We start from the raw sequence: 19908 nt of genomic DNA, 5'->3' as shown, positions 1-19908 counted from the left end.
AAAAAAATCCCTGTGACACAGATAAACATAACAAGACCAACGATGTAAAAATCTGCAAATGGTCCGAGTGGGACTCGAACCAGATAAAGACGCAACATGCGACTGCGAGCAAACCGAGCTAACCTGTAGACTAACAGCAACGACTCGTCTTGCTTCTAATTCTGTCATCATTTACGCACCCGCATTTACACATTGCTTCCTGGAACATACTGCATTAGTTATATGTTTTTCTTTTCAGCTGGTTTTTCTTTCATTTCTTTCCATTTTTGTTTTCCACAAAGTTAAGCTGGATATGGATTTGAGGTGACACTACGGTCAGACGGTTTCATCGCGTACCAGACCCCCAGTTAACTTAAGTGAACAGCGCTCTTGGAAATTGTACTGGATGCTCCGAGCCTCCGACTTGCCGTAGAGCTCGCAAACCCAGAAGAGGAGGGGCTATGTATATTAGCTAATAAATTTGCATTTTGTGTGACGTGTGACGTTAACTTAACGTCGATCGGCGTGCGGCGTTATTTAAACGCGTGGCGGCGTATGACGTTAATTTAGCGCCAGGCGGCGCTTATTTAACGCCTGGTGGCGTTAAGAAATCGGCGTTTTAATATTAATACGGCGATCAAAAGCACGCGAATTGTGAACCTGTTGGCTTTCGATACGGAAGTGCCGTCGTTTACGGCGTACTATGTAAGTCCAAGCGGCGAAATTAACGGCGTTTCGCATTGCATTTAAAACGCCGTTATTAACGCCGTTTCTACGGCGAAAACGCCGTAATTTACCTCATTCGCCTAAATTGTAAAACGAACATAAAAGCCAATTGATTAGGCTGTTTAATGCACATTTACGGATTCTCAATTACAACGAAACTCGAAATGAAATAAAAACATTGTTCACACACAGTCGGCTAACTGTGCAGAACGTATACGGTATATGCAACACAAACGCACTGGATATAGGTTAATACGCTCCATCCACATCGAGCGGATTTTCTTTATTGAAAAAACACGTGCTTTGTCGAGTAAAATAAATCATATCGAAATGAAAGTTTGTTTCTCAGTCTGTTTAGGCCGGCTTCGGAGAAACGCGCTCCTCCGAGGCGCGCTGTTTCGGGTATAGATCATAAATACTGCCTTCTTTTAGAGGTTGCTAAGCGATCACGTTTGTTAAAAACATTTTTGTATTTTGGGATGGTTATTTTGACGAGGCCGCATTCACTTATCTCAGTTTTAGTTTGGGACTTATGCATAACATTATTATTACTTAATAAGTGGTTTTGTTTAAGTGTAAGTGAGTTCGAACCTCCCCTTTGCCTCTTTTTCCCATCTCACATCAGGCATATAAATTCAAGCTCAAACCGGTGAGCGAACGACACGTTTCCTGGAAACAGTGTGCAATCGCAACAGGGTTTGAGATGCGTTTTCTCTTGTTTGGTGGGTGTGTATGTCAGCCCAATCAGCAGCAACATGTATATAACCCACGCGGTGTTAAAGAGACAGCTCGCACAATGGGTCCAAGTAAAGTCGTTTAAATGTGTCCGCTGCATCTCGGTATACGCAACAACTGAAGATATTAGAAGAGATGTATTTTGCAGTATTCAACACGTATTTATTCCGATTTCATAAGGCTCCGAAAATTCTTCAAAAAGAACACTAAGAATGGCCTTCTCAGCTGCCATAGTTCAACTCTTGCGTCATCACAACAGGGTGTTCAACCGCACTGTGGCTACCCGATCCGTCCCGGTAACACGATTTGTTCCGCGCATGCGCGAAACTGACGTCACTTCCTGTTATCGCCGACGTTTTACGACAGTCTTCTCGACCTGGGACCAGCTCGGAATCTGGCAGGGGTGCATTTCTCGGCATTACACCTGTTCCGGGCGTCTTCGAATTTTATCATCAAAGGTAATTAAATTGCGTTAAGCGATTTTATAATTAAAAGGAGAACTGACAATCTGTTACAACCTGGGTCATGTGCTTAATTTACAAAGTTATGTTTAAAATATCGAGCTACATTAACTGTACTTGTTAAATTCCCGTATAGAATAAGAAAACGATAGAACCCTTCACAGAGATGCTAATGGTTTACATTAAAATACTACTATGAACCATTAGCTTTTACCATTAAAACCATTACAAATTTCTTTCTTTGTAGTGTGATTTGTGCATTATTTTATATATTAATTATAAAATCAATTTATATATAAAATTGGTTAAATTTATGTGATGTTTTTATTGACCTTTATGGAGTTTAATTTTAGTCAGATATCAGATAATATGATATTTCTTTTAACTGCAACTTTTTCATGCTTTTTTTCTTCTTCAAACAGGCGACAGACTCTTCTACACCGGCCCAATTAAACAGTACATGCGGCTAGTTGTCCTGTCCGAGGAAGACAACCTGATGGTTTTGGAGATAAGACTTACAGAACCATATTTAGGTTTAGACTTAAGATAATTTACTGGCCTTGTTCCAGGCATGTTATTTGGTTACAGTTTCCAAAAGGAGCCTCGTTCTCAGGCTTCAAGTTTGTATAGAGCCTCGTTCACAGGCTTCAAGTTCATCAAAGAGCCTAGTTCTCAGGCTGCACACCTGATAATTTAATTGCACGTTATGTAATTTTGTGTTCTCTTTGGAATCCCAGACACATTGCAAGCTTCATTGACCCAGGATCCTGGACTGAAAAAACAGGAAGAGACCTTGAGGTATGTTTTAAATGATGGAATTGTGTCAAGCAAATGTATGTATATAACTAAACATGTTTATTCGACTGTGCTCTGGAATACTTGATTCTGATTGGCCAGTTGCAACATTCCAAGGTTTGATATTCCCAGATAACAAGCACACAAAACTAATAACACATGGTAACCCAGTCTTTATCACACTGTCAGGCTTTATTCTGCGATAACAACCTGCTGCCTGTACATCATCCCTTACCTAAAAATTGCAGTTGTTTTTTAAACTAACTGTGGATGCACTTTTCCTTTTCCAGTTTTTTCCTCAACAGTCCAGTGGGGATTCTTGTGGTGTCTACATGCTGATGGTAAGAATGTTTAATTTATCAAAGCTGTTAGATAATAAAACCAAAGTCTTACAGTGTTATTTGTGTTTCACAGTATGCTCTCAGCATCTGCACATCATGTCCCTTAACATTCACAGAGGTAAGCTGGATTTTCACACAAGTATGTCATTGAACTACTGGTATGTGTGCATTTTTTTTGTGTGTTTGTGTGTTTTAGGAGGAGGTGCCATTGATTCGCCAGTGGTGGTGCATTAACCTCATGGAAAGATTTTGCCTAGAAGGGTATGATAGATTCTACAGATATAATTTCAGTATCTTGGCTGTATTAAGTTAGCTAAAGCTATTACATAGAGTTCATATACATTTACATATATTTTCAAAGGCATGGACAGAGGTTTGCATACTGGACCGAAGAAGCATCCCAACTCCTTCAGGGGATCGTTGAGCCTGTGTTTAGGGTGTCGAAATTCACCACCACCAAACTGTCACCCAGCAGAAGAGTTGTGGATGACAAGGACATTGATAAGGTTAATGATTATACAGTAGTGTTTAGACAGCTTTAATTTATTATTATTATTATTATATTTTCTTGTGCTCTTAAATGTTTGAATTTGTTGGCTTTATGTCTCCTGCACGTTTTTGCTATGGTTATGCTAAAAAGTTTCCATGTCTTCTTGGTAATGAAATATAAACAAAAAGGCATCCTTCGCCTCAGAGAATTGACCCCCCAAGAGGTTCTTGATGGCATTTTGTTGATCACCCCTGTTCATCTGCAAAAAGGCAGGCTCTGTCACCTCCCCACGGAATAAGTGTCTGTGATTCTGTACCCAGTACCACGCTGTATTTAGGTCTCGGACAATGGTTGGCTGCTGCACCTATTGAAGTAAATGAAGTTTATGCTTCATTCTAATTGGTTGACTAATTAAATGGCCTATAGTCATTTATTCCTTACATAGTAAAATGGCACAACAGTTATACTATTTATTCAGCAATCATGCAAATGCTTCATGTATAACCACTAGTTGTACATGTGATGGTTTGTACTTAATCCACTTCTAGTAGTCCAAGTTTCTACTCGTATCCATACTGCGTCTGACTTCTTGTAAACAAGACTTACACTTGTAGTCCAACAATTCGCTTTTTATTGATTACAAAGTCGTTCACAGGAATTCCAGCAGCATGTACAACAACTTATTTGTTGATTCACTCCAGACTTAAATTGCCAGAATTAAAGATAACGGTCAAAAACTTGTATTGCTCCGCACTCGGGTTTTCTTCAAAAACGTTAAGTACAACGAACAAACAAAAAAAAACATCACGAGCCCCCGGAGCAAGCCACAACTGCGCACGCTCCGGGCTCGTGATGTTGTTTTTTGTTCGTTGTACTTAACGTTTTTTGAAGAAAACCCGAGTGCGGAGCAATACAAGTTTTTGACCGTTATCTTTAATTCTGGCAATTTAAGTCTGGAGTAAATCAACAAATAAGTTGTTGTACATGCTGCTGGAATTCCTGTGAATGACTTTGTAATCAATAAAATGCCAATTCTTGGACTACAAGTGTAAGTCTTGTTTACAAGAAGTCAGACGCAGTATGGATACGAGTAGAAACTTGGACTACTAGAAGTGGATTAAGTACAAACCATCACATGTACACTACATGTAAGTCAAAAACTTTGCTTTCGGAACGTGTTGAAGACATATAATTAGAAGTGCGCAATCAATGCCTGAACCTGCACGTTATTATTGGAAAAAAAAAAAAAAACGTTGCATATAAGGTCAGGAAATATCGCTTGTTTGTTGTTAAAAATTCTTCGGGCATTTGTGTTTGGTGTGGATACAATGAAGGAACATTGTTCATCGTTACATATTGTACCAGAGTAAAAGGAATCTAATTTGAATTACGTTGAACACTGTGGAATGCAAATGGCGGACGTAGAGGACGAAGACGCCATTACCCATTCTGAGCGCAAGAGGGCGCTTACAGACAAGGGTTGGGAAGAGAAGCTCAGCAGCAAAATAAACGCAAGAAGATGCAAGTTGAGACAATTGACCGCAAAATCAAACGAAATTGAATTGCTAATGGAAAATGCCTGCAATTTGGATGAAGTTAAAAACAACCAACTAAAACGTTACGATCATCTGTTGGGTGAATTTGTTGAAAGTAATACATCAGTATTGTCGTATTTAAAAGAAGAAGAGCATGTTGCTGATCAAGATTTCTGGTTTCTGCCTAAATTGTCGTGTTGCAACAAATTCAAGGAAAAAGTTACATTGTGGACAGAGGAGACTAACAGCTGGAATGCAATGTCTCAAAGTTGTGACAAAGAAGTGTCCCCTATGGACAGTGTGTCAATGGTGGCATCTAAGTCTCTCATTTCCAATAAGTTTGGAAGTGGAACAAGGTCCTCTGCATCAAAACAATCCTCAACATCCACAGTACATTCTGCTCTTCTTAAAGAAGAAGCTAACAGATCAGCGTTGTTAGCTAAGGCAGCCGCTGCAAAGGAAAGGCAGTCTCTAATACTGAAAGAAATGCAGTTAAAGGCTGAAATGGAACAGTTGGAAATTAAAACGGCTCTTGCAATGTCTGATGCTAAAATAAAAGTGTACCAAACCTGTGAAGAACCGCAAAGTTATGTAAGCCAAAACGAGATGATTAAATCAACTGCTGGATATGTTCCCAACATAGAGGGCCACAAGCACGATAAGGGCAAAACATCATCATGTCCAGAAGTTGTCCATTCCACGGTGCCTGTCAGCGTGAGACCCAAGAGGATAAATGTTGCAAATGAAGGGCCTTCATAAGCCAAGGAAACCTTCAACCATGAAACAGATGTAGTAAACTTGCAAAGGGTGATGTTACGGCAAACAGATATCACAGAGATGTTGGTAAGAAATCAAGGGCTAGCTTGTTTACCTTCACGTGACGTGCCTTTATTTCATGGGGACCCACTGGAATTCAGGTCTTTTATCAGAGCATTTGAAAATGCTATTGTTTCCAGAACGGACTGTAATGCTGACAAGTTATACTTCCTGGAGCAGTACACCAGAGGAGAACCCAGAGAACTCGTAAAGAGTTGTCAGCACATGACAGATAATCGTGGCTACTCAAAGGCAATGAAACTGCTACGAGAGAGGTTTGGAAATTAACTAAAGATCGCAACAGCCTTGATGCAGAAGGCACTCCGATGGCTTGAGATAAAGTCGGAAGATGGAAAGGCTCTAAGTGCATACTCATTGTTCCTGGTCACATGTCAGAATGTCATGGAGGACATCGACTATATGGATGAATTGGACAATCCTACCAACTTGAGGATTATTGTCTCAAAGCTGCCTTACAAATTGCGTGAAAGATGGAGAACTCATGCCTATGAGTTTGAAGAAAAGTACCAGAGAAGAGCCAAGTTCATACAGTTGGTGGAATTTGTTGACCGGCAAGCAAAGGTGATGTCAAACCCACTTTTTGGAGATCTAGAAGTTTTGTCTGGTGACAAAAAACAAGTTAAAAGGATTCCACAGGCACCTAAAGTAAAGAGGGAAGGAAAAGGTAGTAGCAGCTTTGTAACAAGTACCAATCAACTCAGCAACGGTCAAAAGGCTACAGTGAGCAATAACTCATCAGCTTCCAGTGCTTTCACTAAACCTTGTGCTTTCTGTGATAAAAGTCACACATTGGAAGAATGTTTTCAGTTCAGTACGAAGCCATACAAGGACAAACTGGACTTTTTGAGAAAGAACTGGTTCTGCTTTGGATGCTTGGTAAAAGGCCATTTAAGCAAAGACTGTACAAGAAGACACACATGTCAGCTGTGTTCAAAGAAACATCCAAGAATGTTGCATATAAGCACAAAAGATGACATTCATGAGAAAGAAATTAAAAATGTTGACAACACTCAAGCAAATACAACATTGACTGCCACAGTTAATCATGAAACAAGTGCCTGTACTGGGGCCGGAGACAACTGTGTTCTCGCCATAGTACCTGTTAAAATAAAGTCCAAGAAGAGTGATAAGTCTGTGGAAGTGTATGCACTTTTGGATCCAGGCAGCTCTGCCACTTTTTGCACTGAGGCGTTGGCAAGAAGGTTAAATGTCCATGGCAGACAGGTTGATATGATGCTAAGCACCATAAATGCGAAGAAACACGTAAAAAGCTACGTGCTCACCGACTTGGAAATTAGCGGAATGGAAGAGAACAACTTTCTTGAACTTTCCAAAGTCTTTACACAAAAAAGCATCCCAGTCTCTGTGGAGAACATTCCACAACAACAAGACATTGTCAAGTGGCCTTATCTCAGTGAAGTGAAACTGCCTCACATTGTGGCTGGAGTCGAAATCCTTATAGGCAGTAAGGAGTACAAGCTTCTAGAGCCATGGAAAGTGATTAACAGCCAGCTAGATGGGCCATACGCAGTAAAGACTGCTCTTGGATGGATTTTGAATGGACCTCTCAGAGAACCTGTTCAGTGCAGCATGCATGAAAACGTGCCAATAAGTACCACAGTCAATAGAATTTCTCTGGAAAGTGTGGAGCAAATGCTCATACAACAATATAACCATGAGTTTCCAGAACGGAACTGCGATGACAAAGCTGAGTTGTCCCAGGACGATATTCAGTTTCTGAACTTTGTATCCGATTCAGTGCAGTTTTGTGATGGTCACCACTATATTGGCCTCCCTTTTAAGAAAACTGGTGTTTACATGCCGAACAATCGAAATGCAGCTGTCCAGCGAGCACTGAATCTCAAAAGGAAGTTCCAGAAAAACAGCTCCTTTCATGAGGAATACAAGAGCTTTATGAATGATATGCTTATCAAAAATCATGCAACAAGAGTGCCCACATCGCAGCAGAACAATCTAGATGGTCATGTTTGGTATATACCTCACCATGGGGTGTACCACCCTCAGAAGAAGAAGAAGCTGAGAGTGGTTTTTGATTGTGCTGCCAGCTTTCAAGGCACATCTTTGAATGATGAGCTTCTACAAGGTCCAGATATGACAAACTCTCTCATTGGAGTTCTGACTCGCTTTAGGCAGGAGTCTGTGGCCATGATGGCAGATGTAGAGGCAATGTACTATCAAGTAAGAGTTCATGAAAAGGACACTGATTTTTTGCGCTTCCTGTGGTGGCCAGACGGAGATGTAAACCAAGTGTTAGCAGAGTACAAAATGGTTGTTCACCTCTTTGGGGCGAAGTCTTCTCCAAGTGTTGCCAATTTCACACTCAGAAAAACAGCAGAAGAAAATCGCAGTAAGTCGTCTGTTGAAGCAGTCAATACTGTTCTCAGGAACTTTTACGTAGATGACTGTTTAAAGTCTGTTTCAAGCCATGCTCAAGCAATCTCTTTGTACCATGATCTCACAGAGCTTTGTGAAAGTGGAGGATTTCACCTCACAAAATGGGCAAGTAACAGCCGTGCATTGTTATCCTCTGTTCCTGAAAATGAGAGATCTAAAGATGTAAGAAAAAAGGACTTGTGTCAGGATGAGCTTCCATCAGAGAGAGCACTGGGAGTGTTGTGGTGTGTTGAGTCTGATGTGTTCAAGTTTAACATCAACATAAAAGAAAGACCTGCAACCAGAATAGGAATCCTCTCAGTCACAAGTGCCATCTATGATCCTTTGGGTTTTCTCGCCCCTGTTATACTACCAGCAAAGACTATTATGCAGAAGCTGTGCAAGGAGAAGCTATCATGGGACAATGAGATTTCAGCACAGTACTCAGACAAATGGCATAAATGGTTACATGAGCTGGAACGATTGGCTGATTTCAGTGTAAAAATATGTGTGAAACCAGTGGACTTTGGAGTTACAGCAACAGCACAACTCCATCACTTCTCAGACGCAAGTGAAATAGGCTATGTTGTGGTTTCGTATCTCAGGTTAGTGAACGATGATGGGCTTACTCATTGTGCCTTTATGATGGGGAAGTCTCGTGTGGCACCATTAAAGCAGATCACCATTCCACGTATGGAGTTGGCTGCAGCCGTTGTGGCTGTAAACATTGACAAGATGTTAAAAGAGGAACTGGAAGTGAAACTGCTCGAGTCCACATTTTGGACTGACAGTACAACAGTTTTGAGATACATTGAAAATGAAAAACTTCGGTTTAAAACATTTGTTGCCAATAGGATTGCCATTATAAGAGAGTCAACCAAACCACAACAATGGAGGTATGTCAACACCTCAAAAAACCCAGCGGATTGTGCATCCAGGGGACTCACCTGTGAAAGGTTCATGAAAAACATAAGTTGGATTCATGGTCCCTCCTTTCTCAAAGAACCAGAGAACATGTGGCCTGAAAAAATTCTTGTCAAGTCCATACAGGCAGACGATGAAGAAGTCAAACAATCAGCTTCAGTGAATCTTGTGTGCACATCAGAAGGCATGGACACTGTGATCAGGTTAATTAACCATTACTCTGACTGGTACAGATTGAAAAGAGCCGTGGCATGGATCCTGTGTCTCAAAGACATGCTTATACAGAAGTGTAAAACGAAGAACACAACGACCATTCAAGCAGCTCTAACTATGCAAGACTTAACAAGGGCTGAAAATGAGATCATCAAGGTCACTCAAGGTCAAATATTCAAAGATGAAATCTCCATGTTGCAAAAAGGTAATTCATCTGTAAAAAGGAGCAGTTGCCTTTTCAAATTGGATCCAAAACTGGAAGATGGAATGCTAAGAGTTGGAGGTCGCCTTGGGAAATCTTCTATGCCCGAACATGTAAAACACCCAGTCATCATTCCTAAGTACTCACATGTCACTGAGTTAATATTACGAGATATTCATGAGAAGATTGGACATTGTGGACGGAATCACATGCTCTCAAAAATGCGACAAAAATATTGGATTCAGTCCGCAAACTCCATTGTGAGGAAGTTTCTCTCAAGATGTGTGATATGTCGAAAAATAAGAGCAAAAGCTGGAGAACAAAAAATGTCAGAGCTGCCGTATGACAGACTAACACCAGATCAGCCACCCTTCACTAACGTGGGGGTAGATTATTTTGGACCGTTCGAGGTTAAACAAGGAAGGAGCTATGCTAAACGTTACGGTGTATTGTTTACCTGCTTGACAACAAGGGCGGTGCATATAGAAGTTGCACATACATTGGATACTGACTCATGTCTGAATGCAATCTGGCGCTTTGTGTGCAGAAGAGGTCAAGTGTCAATCATGAGAAGTGACAATGGGACGAATCTTAAAGGTGCTGAGATTGAACTGCGTAAAGCTATTCAACAGTGGAATCAACAAAAAATTGAAAGCACACTCATGCAAAAAGGAATACAGTGGATATTCAACCCACCTTCTGGATCTCACTTTGGTGGTATTTGGGAGAGGCAGATAAGATCTGTCAGAAAAATCCTAAAGGCTGTGCTGAAAGAACAAACACTGAGTGATGAGTGCTTGCATACCTTCTTATGCGAGGTGGAGGCAATAATAAACGATAGACCACTTACTACTGCTTCAGATGATCCCATGGATCTGGAACCGTTGACACCTAATCATTTGCTGTTGCTAAAAAAGCAACCAGCACTACCTCCTGGACTTGTCAACAAAGAGGACATGTACGTACATCGCAAATGGAAGCAAATTCAGTATCTTGCCGACCTATTTTGGAAGCGTTGGTTGCGTGAATACCTACCTTTGCTCCAAGAGCGTCAAAAATGGTCACAAGTTAAAAAAAACCTTTCGGTAGGAGATATTGTTTTAATAATAGATGAGTCTTCACCAAGAAATTCATGGCCCCTGGGACGAATCATAAATGTGTTCCCTGATAAACAAGGACTTGTAAGACGCGTGTTGGTTCAAACTAAAACCAATACTTTGGAAAGGCCAGTTGACAAGTTATGCCTTGTCTGTGAAACGGACTGTTAAAACATACAACAAAAGTATCTTTTTTGTATGAAAGAGTCATGGACATTTTACAAGATAAGTTCCGGACAGTTTACTACAACACGGTGTGTTTAAAATATGTTTAAAGCATGCTTAGTGTGAATAATGTGGATGTTAAGTTCATGGCTCCATTGTTGTTGATAACGTGATAATTGCCAGTCTTCCTGCCTGTCAATTAGGGGCCGGAAATGTAGGAGCCATATTTAATTTATTATGTTATTATTATTATTATATTTCTTGTGCTCTTAAATGTTGAAGTTGTTGTTGGGCTTTATTGTTCTCCTGCACGTTTTTGCTATGGTTACCCGGAGCGTGCGCAGTTGTGGCTTGCTCCGGGGGCTCGTGATGTTTTTTTTTGTTTGTTCGTTGTACTTAACGTTTTTGAAGAAAACCCGAGTGCGGAGCAATACAAGTTTTTGACCGTTATCTTTAATTCTGGCAATTTAAGTCTGGAGTGAATCAACAAATAAGTTGTTGTACATGCTGCTGGAATTCCTGTGAACGACTTTGTAATCAATAAAAAGCGAATTGTTGGACTACAAGTGTAAGTCTTGTTTACAAGAAGTCAGACGCAGTATGGATACGAGTAGAAACTTGGACTACTAGAAGTGGATTAAGTACAAACCATCACATGTACACTACATGTGTTATACATGAAGCATTTGCATGATTGCTGAATAAATAGTATAACTGTTGTGCCATTTTACTATGTAAGGAATAAATGACTATAGGCCATTTAATTAGTCAACCAATTAGAATGAAGCATAAACTTCATTTACTTCAATAGGTGCAGCAGCCAACCATTGTCCGAGACCTAAATACAGCGTGGTACTGGGTACAGAATCACAGACACTTATTCCGTGGGGAGGTGACAGAGCCTGCCTTTTTGCAGATGAACAGGGGTGATCAACAAAATGCCATCAAGAACCTCTTGGGGGGTCAATTCTCTGAGGCGAAGGATGCCTTTTTGTTTATATTTCATTACCAAGAAGACATGGAAACATTTTTGTCGTACTGTGTTGATGACCAAGGCCTAAAGGTCAATGCTATGTTCTACAAAGAGAAATGTAGTGTGTGAGTGTGTGTGCGCGCGTGTGTGTGGGGTGTGTGGTGAGAGAGAGTGTGCATGTGGTGCGTGTGGGGGTGTGCGTGAGCGAGCGTGTGTGAGGAATGGAACAAATGTATAAATAAATTGAAAGAATATATATATAACTGTATTCTGTGTGTTTCTTAAATGCAGTTAAATATCTAGAACAGTTATGTAGAACCTATCTTTAGAAAATGAATAGAAAGAAAACACATCTGTATGAACATCTGTATTTTCCAAATTGTGTCTAGCAAATTTAAACAATTCAGTTTAATTTGACCATTTATTTAATTCAATGAAGTTAATTTGTGCCACATATTAACCAAATTTTAACCGAAATGGATCGGGTAGTTATTTTTTATGACCACCTTAAAACAAACATGCAATATAATTCAGCAACAATTTAACAAGCCAGGAAATATCTCAAAGCATTGTAAGAAACAAATAAGAAAAAAGAAACTTATACAGATATAATAAATACATTTATTAATAAATGTAATAAAACATATATATATTAAACTCCGAGTGTAAAACAACAGCAGTAACGGTATAGCCTACATACCCGAAACTGCCGTAAAGTGTTTCGATTTATTTCAGACAGGAAGTGACGTCAGTTTCGCGCATGCGCGGAACAAATCGTGTTTCCGGGACGGATCGGGTAGCCACACGCACCACCGTTAACCTTTTAAACGTTTTGCAGGTCTGTTACTGCGGGAACATTTCCACGCCTCTAAACATGACGCGGCACAAAACTGAACATGATTGGTTGCTTTACCTGTCAGTCGCGATAAGTTCCAGGTCTTGCTACGAGACTACTCGAACACAGAAGCGGGAAACATTTGAATCTGAAAAGAGAATGGCAGAAGCCAGTATTTCATGGGTTCAGGATCAGTTCAGCTGTTCAATCTGTCTGGATCTACTGAAGGAACCAGTGACTATTAACTGTGGACACAGTTTTTGTATGAGCTGTATTACAGACTGCTGGAATCAGGAGGATCAGAAGAGAGTTTATAGCTGCCCTCAGTGCAGACAGACCTTCACTCCAAGACCTGCTTTAGGAAAGAATGTGATTCTTGCTGAGATGGTGGAGAAACTGAAGAAAACTAAACTTCAGACTGATCGAGCTGCTCCCAGTTATGCTGGACCTGAAGATGTGGAGTGTGACGTCTGTATTGGGAGAAAACGCAAAGCTGGCAAGTCATGTCTGGTGTGTCTGAACTCTTACTGCCAAACTCACTTTGAACGACATGAAGAACTTCATTCAGGAAAGAGACACAAAGTCACTGAAGCCACTGGAAGACTTCAGGAGATGATCTGCTCTCAACATGACAGACTGCTCGAGGTTTTCTGTCGCACTGATCAGAGATGTGTTTGTTATCTGTGTTTGATGGATGAACATAAAAATCATGACACTGTATCAGCTGCAGCAGAGAGAACAGAGAAACAGGTGTGAGCAAATAAAATACAAATATAGAGAATATATGAGAAAGTAAAGAGAAAATAAAATTGTACAATGGAGTATTGATATGATAACCCGAATAGTTATTTGTTCAACAGAAACCACTAGAGGACAACCAGAGAAAACACCAGCAGAGAATCCAGGAGAAAGAGAAGAAGCTTCAGGATCTCAGAGAGGCTGTGAAGACACACAAGGTGAGTTTTGAGTAACAGAGAAACATAAATACTGCTGCTGTTTCACACTCGGTTTCAGTTTAATCCTAATGATTCTGTGTGTGTGTGTGTGTGTGTGTGGGAAGGGTAAACCCTACGGTATGGGGACAAAATGTCCCCACAAAGATGGCAATATCCAAAATCCTTGTCCTTGTGGGGACATTTTTCTTGTTTAGAAACAAGCTTATAAATCATACAGAATTCACTTTTGTGAAAATCTAAAAGAGCAGACAGTTGCGTGTGACTTTTAGGGTTAGTGGGTGGGTTAGGGAATATGATATACAGTTTGTACAGTATAAAAACCATTGCGTCTATGGAATGTCCCCATAAAACATGGAAACCCAACATGCGTGTGTGTGTGTGTTGCGTGCATGTGCGTGGTGACAGCGCTCTGCACAGACAGCAGTGGAGGACACTGAGAGGATCTTTACTGAACTGATCCGCTCCATTGAGAGAAGACGCTCTGAGGTGATACAGCTGATCAGAGATCAGGAAAAGACTGCAGTGAGTCGAGCTGAAGGACTCTTGAAGGAACTGGAGCAGGAGATTGATGATCTGAGGAGGAGACATGATGAGATGGAGCAGCTCTCACACACAGAACATCACATCAGTTTCCTTCAGGTAACACAACACTGTCCTGTATTTTATCTATGAAAAGTGCAACTATGAACTCCTTCAAACCCTTTAATGTTTTATTCATTTTTAGAGGCTTTGGTACTGGTGTACTAGTTCTTCTCTATTTTTATTTATTCCTTAACTTTTTTTTGTATTTCTATTGTATTATGTTCTGAAAAATAATTGCCTATTGGATTATTATTCCCTTCATTCCCCAGTATGTTACAGGATTAGATAATGAACTATCAGCCTCAATAGAAGAGTCATAATCTGCCCTGGAAACCAGTCAATGTCCATGCCATTCTATTTTATTCTGTATGTAGAGTTTCCAGTCTCTCTCATCATCCTCTGGATGTACAGACAACATCACTGTCAGTTCTCTTCTCTTGTTTGATGAAGTGGGGAAATCTGTCTCCATACTAAAAGAAAAGGTGGAGGATTTCTGTAAAGAAGAGACTGAAAATATATCTGGCAAAGGTAAAGAACAACAACAACTTCGACCTTATACAGAATTTAAAACAGGAAATGCACAGCATTATAAATTAGTATACAGAAGAATCAAACTTATTTATTGTTTTTACATGAGAATTGTAATTTTATGTTACTTTATTTCTCTAGTTTCGTACATTATCATTATTCCCACCAATGACCCAAGTACCAGGATGGAGTTCATACAATGTAAGACACTTTCTCAATTACATATCAACATATAATACATTATGGCCCGGTTTCACAGACAGGTCTTATCTTAAGCCAGGACTTTAGGCCTTAGATTTATATATTTAAGGTGCTTTTTTAAAAATAGTAGTAAAAACATTACTGGTGGGCATCTTGAGACAATTCAATGGCACTGACATATATTAACATGTCTTTTGCAAACTATTTTCTGTTAAGACAGCTCCAATTTGCATTTTAGTCTGGGACCTTGTCTGTGAAACCGGGCATAAAACATGTTATTTCAAAATAACCATTTGAAAGATGCTTATAATTTTTCAGCAAACAAATCCATAGCATGCTATGAGTAAAGGTTTGGTATAAATAAAGTAGAGTTTGGTTTTAAATATCATTTTTGCTTTTTAACTACAAAGTATATCAATGATTAAATAATCAATTATTATATGAATTATTCTGCCTTGCCTAATGTAATTCATCTTAAAATTAATAAAGTTGCCTTGTTAATCTGAGACAACATATTCAGTAAATATTTTTAAGTGGGATATTTATTTATGAAAATCTATAATTATGAGCGAGACCACAAGAGTTGATTTATTGTTCTGTGTGATTAACTTTGTCTTTAGAAATCACACAGAACAGCAAAACATATTTGTAAAGTCATATGAGGTAAATGTTAGTTGCATGAATTATTTAACTGCTTTAAATTAATAAATGATCTCATATTGTTTATATGAGATAACTTTTTCACATATAGCTACAGTATATAGGCCTACAGAGTTGTCCGCCCTTCCCCCAAATAAACAAACTCACACTTGACATGAATATACACATACATATAAACTTTAAAATATGATGTATTTTATATTATTCAGATTCCCGTATGTTCTCTCTGGATCCAAACACAGCACACAAGAATCTCTGTCTGTCTGAAGGAAACAGAGCGGCTACTGGCACTGACACAGAGCAGCCGTATCCTGATCATCCAGACAGATTTGATCACTGGGAGCAGGTGTTGTGTAGAGAGAGTGTGTGTGGACGCTGTTACTGGGAGGTCGAGTGGAGTGGAGATAACACTGAAATTGTAGTGTCATATAAGAGCATCAGCAGAAAGGGAGAATCAAGTAAATGTTTATTTGGATGTAATGATCAGTCCTGGAGTTTGGTCTGCTCTTCCTCTAAATGTTCATTATGGCACAATAACATAGAGACTAAACTCCCAGTAGTGTCCAGCTCATCTATATTAGGAGTGTATGTGGATCACAGTGCAGGAATTCTGTCCTTCTACAGCGTCTCTGACACAATGACCCTCATCCACAGAGTCCACACCACATTCACTCAACCTCTCTATCCTGGGTTTTTGTTACGTAAGATCTCAATAGTGAATCTCATCTAACAAAATAAAGGTTTTCATTTTGATTTAAATACACAAGTGTGATCTAAAATATTAATATAGTTTGACAAATCGAAAGCTACATTAAAATACATATATGTTAAACATAGATTGTACCTTTCAAGAAGAAAAAGTTTCATGTGTACAGTCTGTCATCAACATTGTTGAATGTTACATTATGTTAAGAAAGACAGTTAAGGACAAATAAAGTACAATTAAACCTACAGATATTTTCTTTACTATTCTGAGTGTTCACTTAAGACTATATTTCACTTTTTCTTGACCACTTTCTATAGCACAGATGTACTGGACCAGATGTCTTTCTCAAAACATGTCAACAAAGTGTGCTTTATATTTAACTGGGTTATCTTGAGGCTTGGTTACAAGCAATAACATTCATTTCATTTATCAGTTTAATTTAAAATTGGTCAGAATGAAACCAACTTCTTAAAAGTCAATATGCAGATCAATATACTAATTTACCCTTCGTTTACAAAAGCTATTTAAAAAGACATTTTTGCATACGCATGGGTTTTGATCGTCTCATACACCAAAAGTGTATGGGCATTAAGCATCCAAGCAGGTGCTTTCAGCAGGTAGGATCACCTGTGATGAGCAGTTTTTAGAGGGAAAGTGATGCTTTGGTTTCATAGCTCTTGTGCAGCAACCTCGAGTGAGTAAAACGCTGACCTCAGTGGAGGATTTGACACTTACATTCATTTTGTTTGTTTGTTTTTTTACTCTGTGGTCGGTGTCCTTTCCCTGCTGAAGGCACGTCTTCAAGACACAAAGCAACTTTCTCTTGTGAGTTATGTGGATGTGTTTTGCGTCTAGAGTGGATTTGAAGTCAGTGCGCCTCAGATATTTACTGTTTGTGTACTTGATCTACACGATATGCTGTGGCAATGAGAGTCACGATACTGTGAGAAATGAACTTATCTAACTAATTATCTATTATGAAAAATGTACTGTTCATTTGTATTCTTCATGCAGTTACTTATGTCCATCATATGACAAATCCTGTGTTTCTGAAGATCTATTTGTAAATAAAACCAAATTTCCCACAGTAAAAACTTAAGTTGAGATGGAGTGTACTGCCAATTCTGTTNATTGTATGATGGAATATCTGAGATGGTATACTATGATTCTGAGGTGAAATCATTTTCACAAAACAGGTAGTTTCCCTTTAACACCTATATGAACATATAGAAAAAACAGTGTATATAGGATATTCAGGGGACTTTTATTAAAAAAACACCACATCAGACAGTCCCGATATTGTATGATGGACAATCTGAGATGGTGTATTATGATTCTGGAGTGAAATCACTTTCACAAAACAGGTAGTTTCCTTTTAACACCTATCTGAACACATAAAAAAACACCGTATTTAGGATATTCAGGGGACTTTTATTTAAAAATACCACATCAGACAGTCCTGATATTGTATGATGGACTATCCAAGATGTTGTACTATGATTCTGAGGTGAAATCATTTTCACAAAACAGTTAGTTTCCTTTTAACACCTATCTGAACATATAGAAAAAACACTGTATTTAGGATATTAAGGGGACTTTTATTAAAAAAACACCACATCAGACAGTCCTGATATTGTATGATGGACAATCTGAGATGGTGTACTATGATTATGAGGTGAAATCATTCTCACAAAACAGGTAGTTTCCTTTTAACACCTATCTGAACATATAGAAAAAACAGTGTATATAGGATATTCAGGGGACTTTTATTTAAAAACACCACATCAGACAGTCCTGATATTGTCTGAGTGCCAATCTGAGATTGTGTACTATGATTCTGAGGTGTAATTATTTTCTTGAAACAGGTAGTTTCCTTTAAACATGTGTTTGAACTCTGAACATATCTAAAAAACAGCTTGTATGGGACTTTTGTGGGGGTATTTAAAACATCACATCAGACAGTCCTGATATTGTGTATTAAAAGTTACCTATTTGTCAGTTATTCTATAGTCAGTTATGGTCACCCATAACCGAAATGTGACCTCTGCATTTAACCCATCGTGTGAGATAGCAACCCTTTAAAGCCTGGCTCAGATTACAGGATTCTCGGCCAGATTTTACCCCGATTTCCCCTCCCGAGAATCTTTGAAAAAATCGGGTCCAGAACCTCGATCGGGTCCGAGGTTCGGCCCAGATTATCACGTAATGTGAGGCGTTCACAGATCGAATTTTACACCTCCCGATCTGCTCCGAGAGAAATCGGGGCCGCCCCGATCATATCAAACATGTTTGATATTTAGGATTTTAAATCGGGGTGATGACGTTGGTACTTTCGCAACAGCCAATGAGAGGCACATCTGCAAGGTGACGGAGATGACTGACAGACCTTTAGAAATGTCGACCGCGAAAGCTCCTGCAAGGGAATGTTGGACAGCGGAGATGGAGGAACAACTTGTGGCAACAACATGATTGTCTATATAATGTATCCTCCAAAACATACCACAACCGCACAGATAAGGAAAAGAGCTGGGGAGAAGTCGTGTCGGTTTTAAATGTACCGGGTAAATTAACTGCTAACGCGCAGCTTGTACTGTAGTTTCGTTCAACAGATTGTTATTTGGCTATAGGCATACATATAACATGCGTTTATGTGTTTGTTTTTATGCTGTCTTATAATCACATTGGCATTCATCTTTATGCTCGGCAGCGAGAAAGCCATTTTTTTCTTCCGTTATTTATTAACATTAAACTTAAGCGGCTTGCCAAAAGCACAGTCATAACTAGCCCTAGCAAAAAGCATTATAGCACCCCCTGCTCAAAATACGTTCCCGCGGCTTTGGACAGACAGACAGAGAATCATTCAGAGAGCGACAGAGACGTACACAACCGTTGCCAGGTGAGATCACGTGAAATTAACTTTGCGATGTCCCTTTGTTTACTTCTGTTTCCCGGTGAGATGACGTAAAAGGCGTCCTCTGGTATGATAATCTTAATATTATCCTGTAGTTTGGGTGTTTTATGATGTCTTTTGATGTGCAATTATGAAATAAAAAAACTTCCAATCAAACTTTCTAAATTTTTATTTTTGCACTTGCTACCTTTAGTCTTATTTATAAACACAACTTTACCCCCCAACGTTTTCTTATCTGGAAATTTCACATTTATAAATGCAAGTTTACAAAGGGCAAACCTATTTTTGTAGTGCTTGAAAAAGAGATTCAAATGTAGATGTGATGTAAACGTCTAAAAATAGTAAACCCATTAAAACGGTTACTATTAGCTCCTTTTACAAAACTGCATATCCTATGGATATGTAACATATGTGTAATTTAGTTGTACACTGATGAGTGTGAGCTTGTTTAAGGATTTAAATAAAATAATCTGTCAAAATTCTTTTTATGTGTGTACTGCAACCAGATTTTTAATCTTTCCGGATTTTAAAACTCCTGTAGTCTGAGCCAGGTTTAAGATTTTAAATAAAATAATCTGTCAAGATTCCCCTTATGTGTGTGCTGCAACCAGAATTTAAAATCTGTCAGGATTTTAAAACTCCTGTAGTCTGAGCCAGGCTTA

The 19908-nt window shown here is 39.1% G+C and overlaps 2 protein-coding genes and 1 long non-coding RNA gene across 4 annotated transcripts in view; all 3 read left to right on the top strand.

Annotated features, from left to right (window-relative positions):
- Positions 1-19908, top strand: part of si:ch211-225h24.2 (uncharacterized protein LOC564539 homolog) — a 73749-nt gene that overhangs the window by 38331 nt on the left and 15510 nt on the right. The window lies entirely within an intron of this gene.
- On the top strand, positions 1751-3558 carry LOC130545337 (uncharacterized). 2 transcript variants are annotated; one of them, XR_008961635.1, is made up of 6 exons: positions 1751-1898; positions 2324-2434; positions 2639-2699; positions 2987-3037; positions 3111-3298; positions 3399-3558. It is a non-coding gene; the product is annotated as an uncharacterized LOC130545337 (long non-coding RNA). The 2 variants fall into 2 exon arrangements; XR_008961634.1 differs by having other exon boundaries at positions 1756-1898; positions 2324-2699.
- Positions 12527-16359, top strand: LOC130571963 (tripartite motif-containing protein 16-like). The gene is made up of 6 exons (XM_057363318.1): positions 12527-13452; positions 13563-13658; positions 14064-14297; positions 14615-14768; positions 14910-14969; positions 15839-16359. Exons 1-6 carry the CDS (start codon positions 12628-12630, stop codon positions 16357-16359), a joined length of 1890 nt encoding a protein of 629 aa, XP_057219301.1. The 5' UTR covers positions 12527-12627.

This window comes from Triplophysa rosa, linkage group LG21 (genome assembly GCF_024868665.1).
Source record: "Triplophysa rosa linkage group LG21, Trosa_1v2, whole genome shotgun sequence".
NCBI classification, from domain to species: domain Eukaryota; kingdom Metazoa; phylum Chordata; class Actinopteri; order Cypriniformes; family Nemacheilidae; genus Triplophysa; species Triplophysa rosa.
This window is presented reverse-complemented; position numbering and strand designations above follow the sequence as displayed.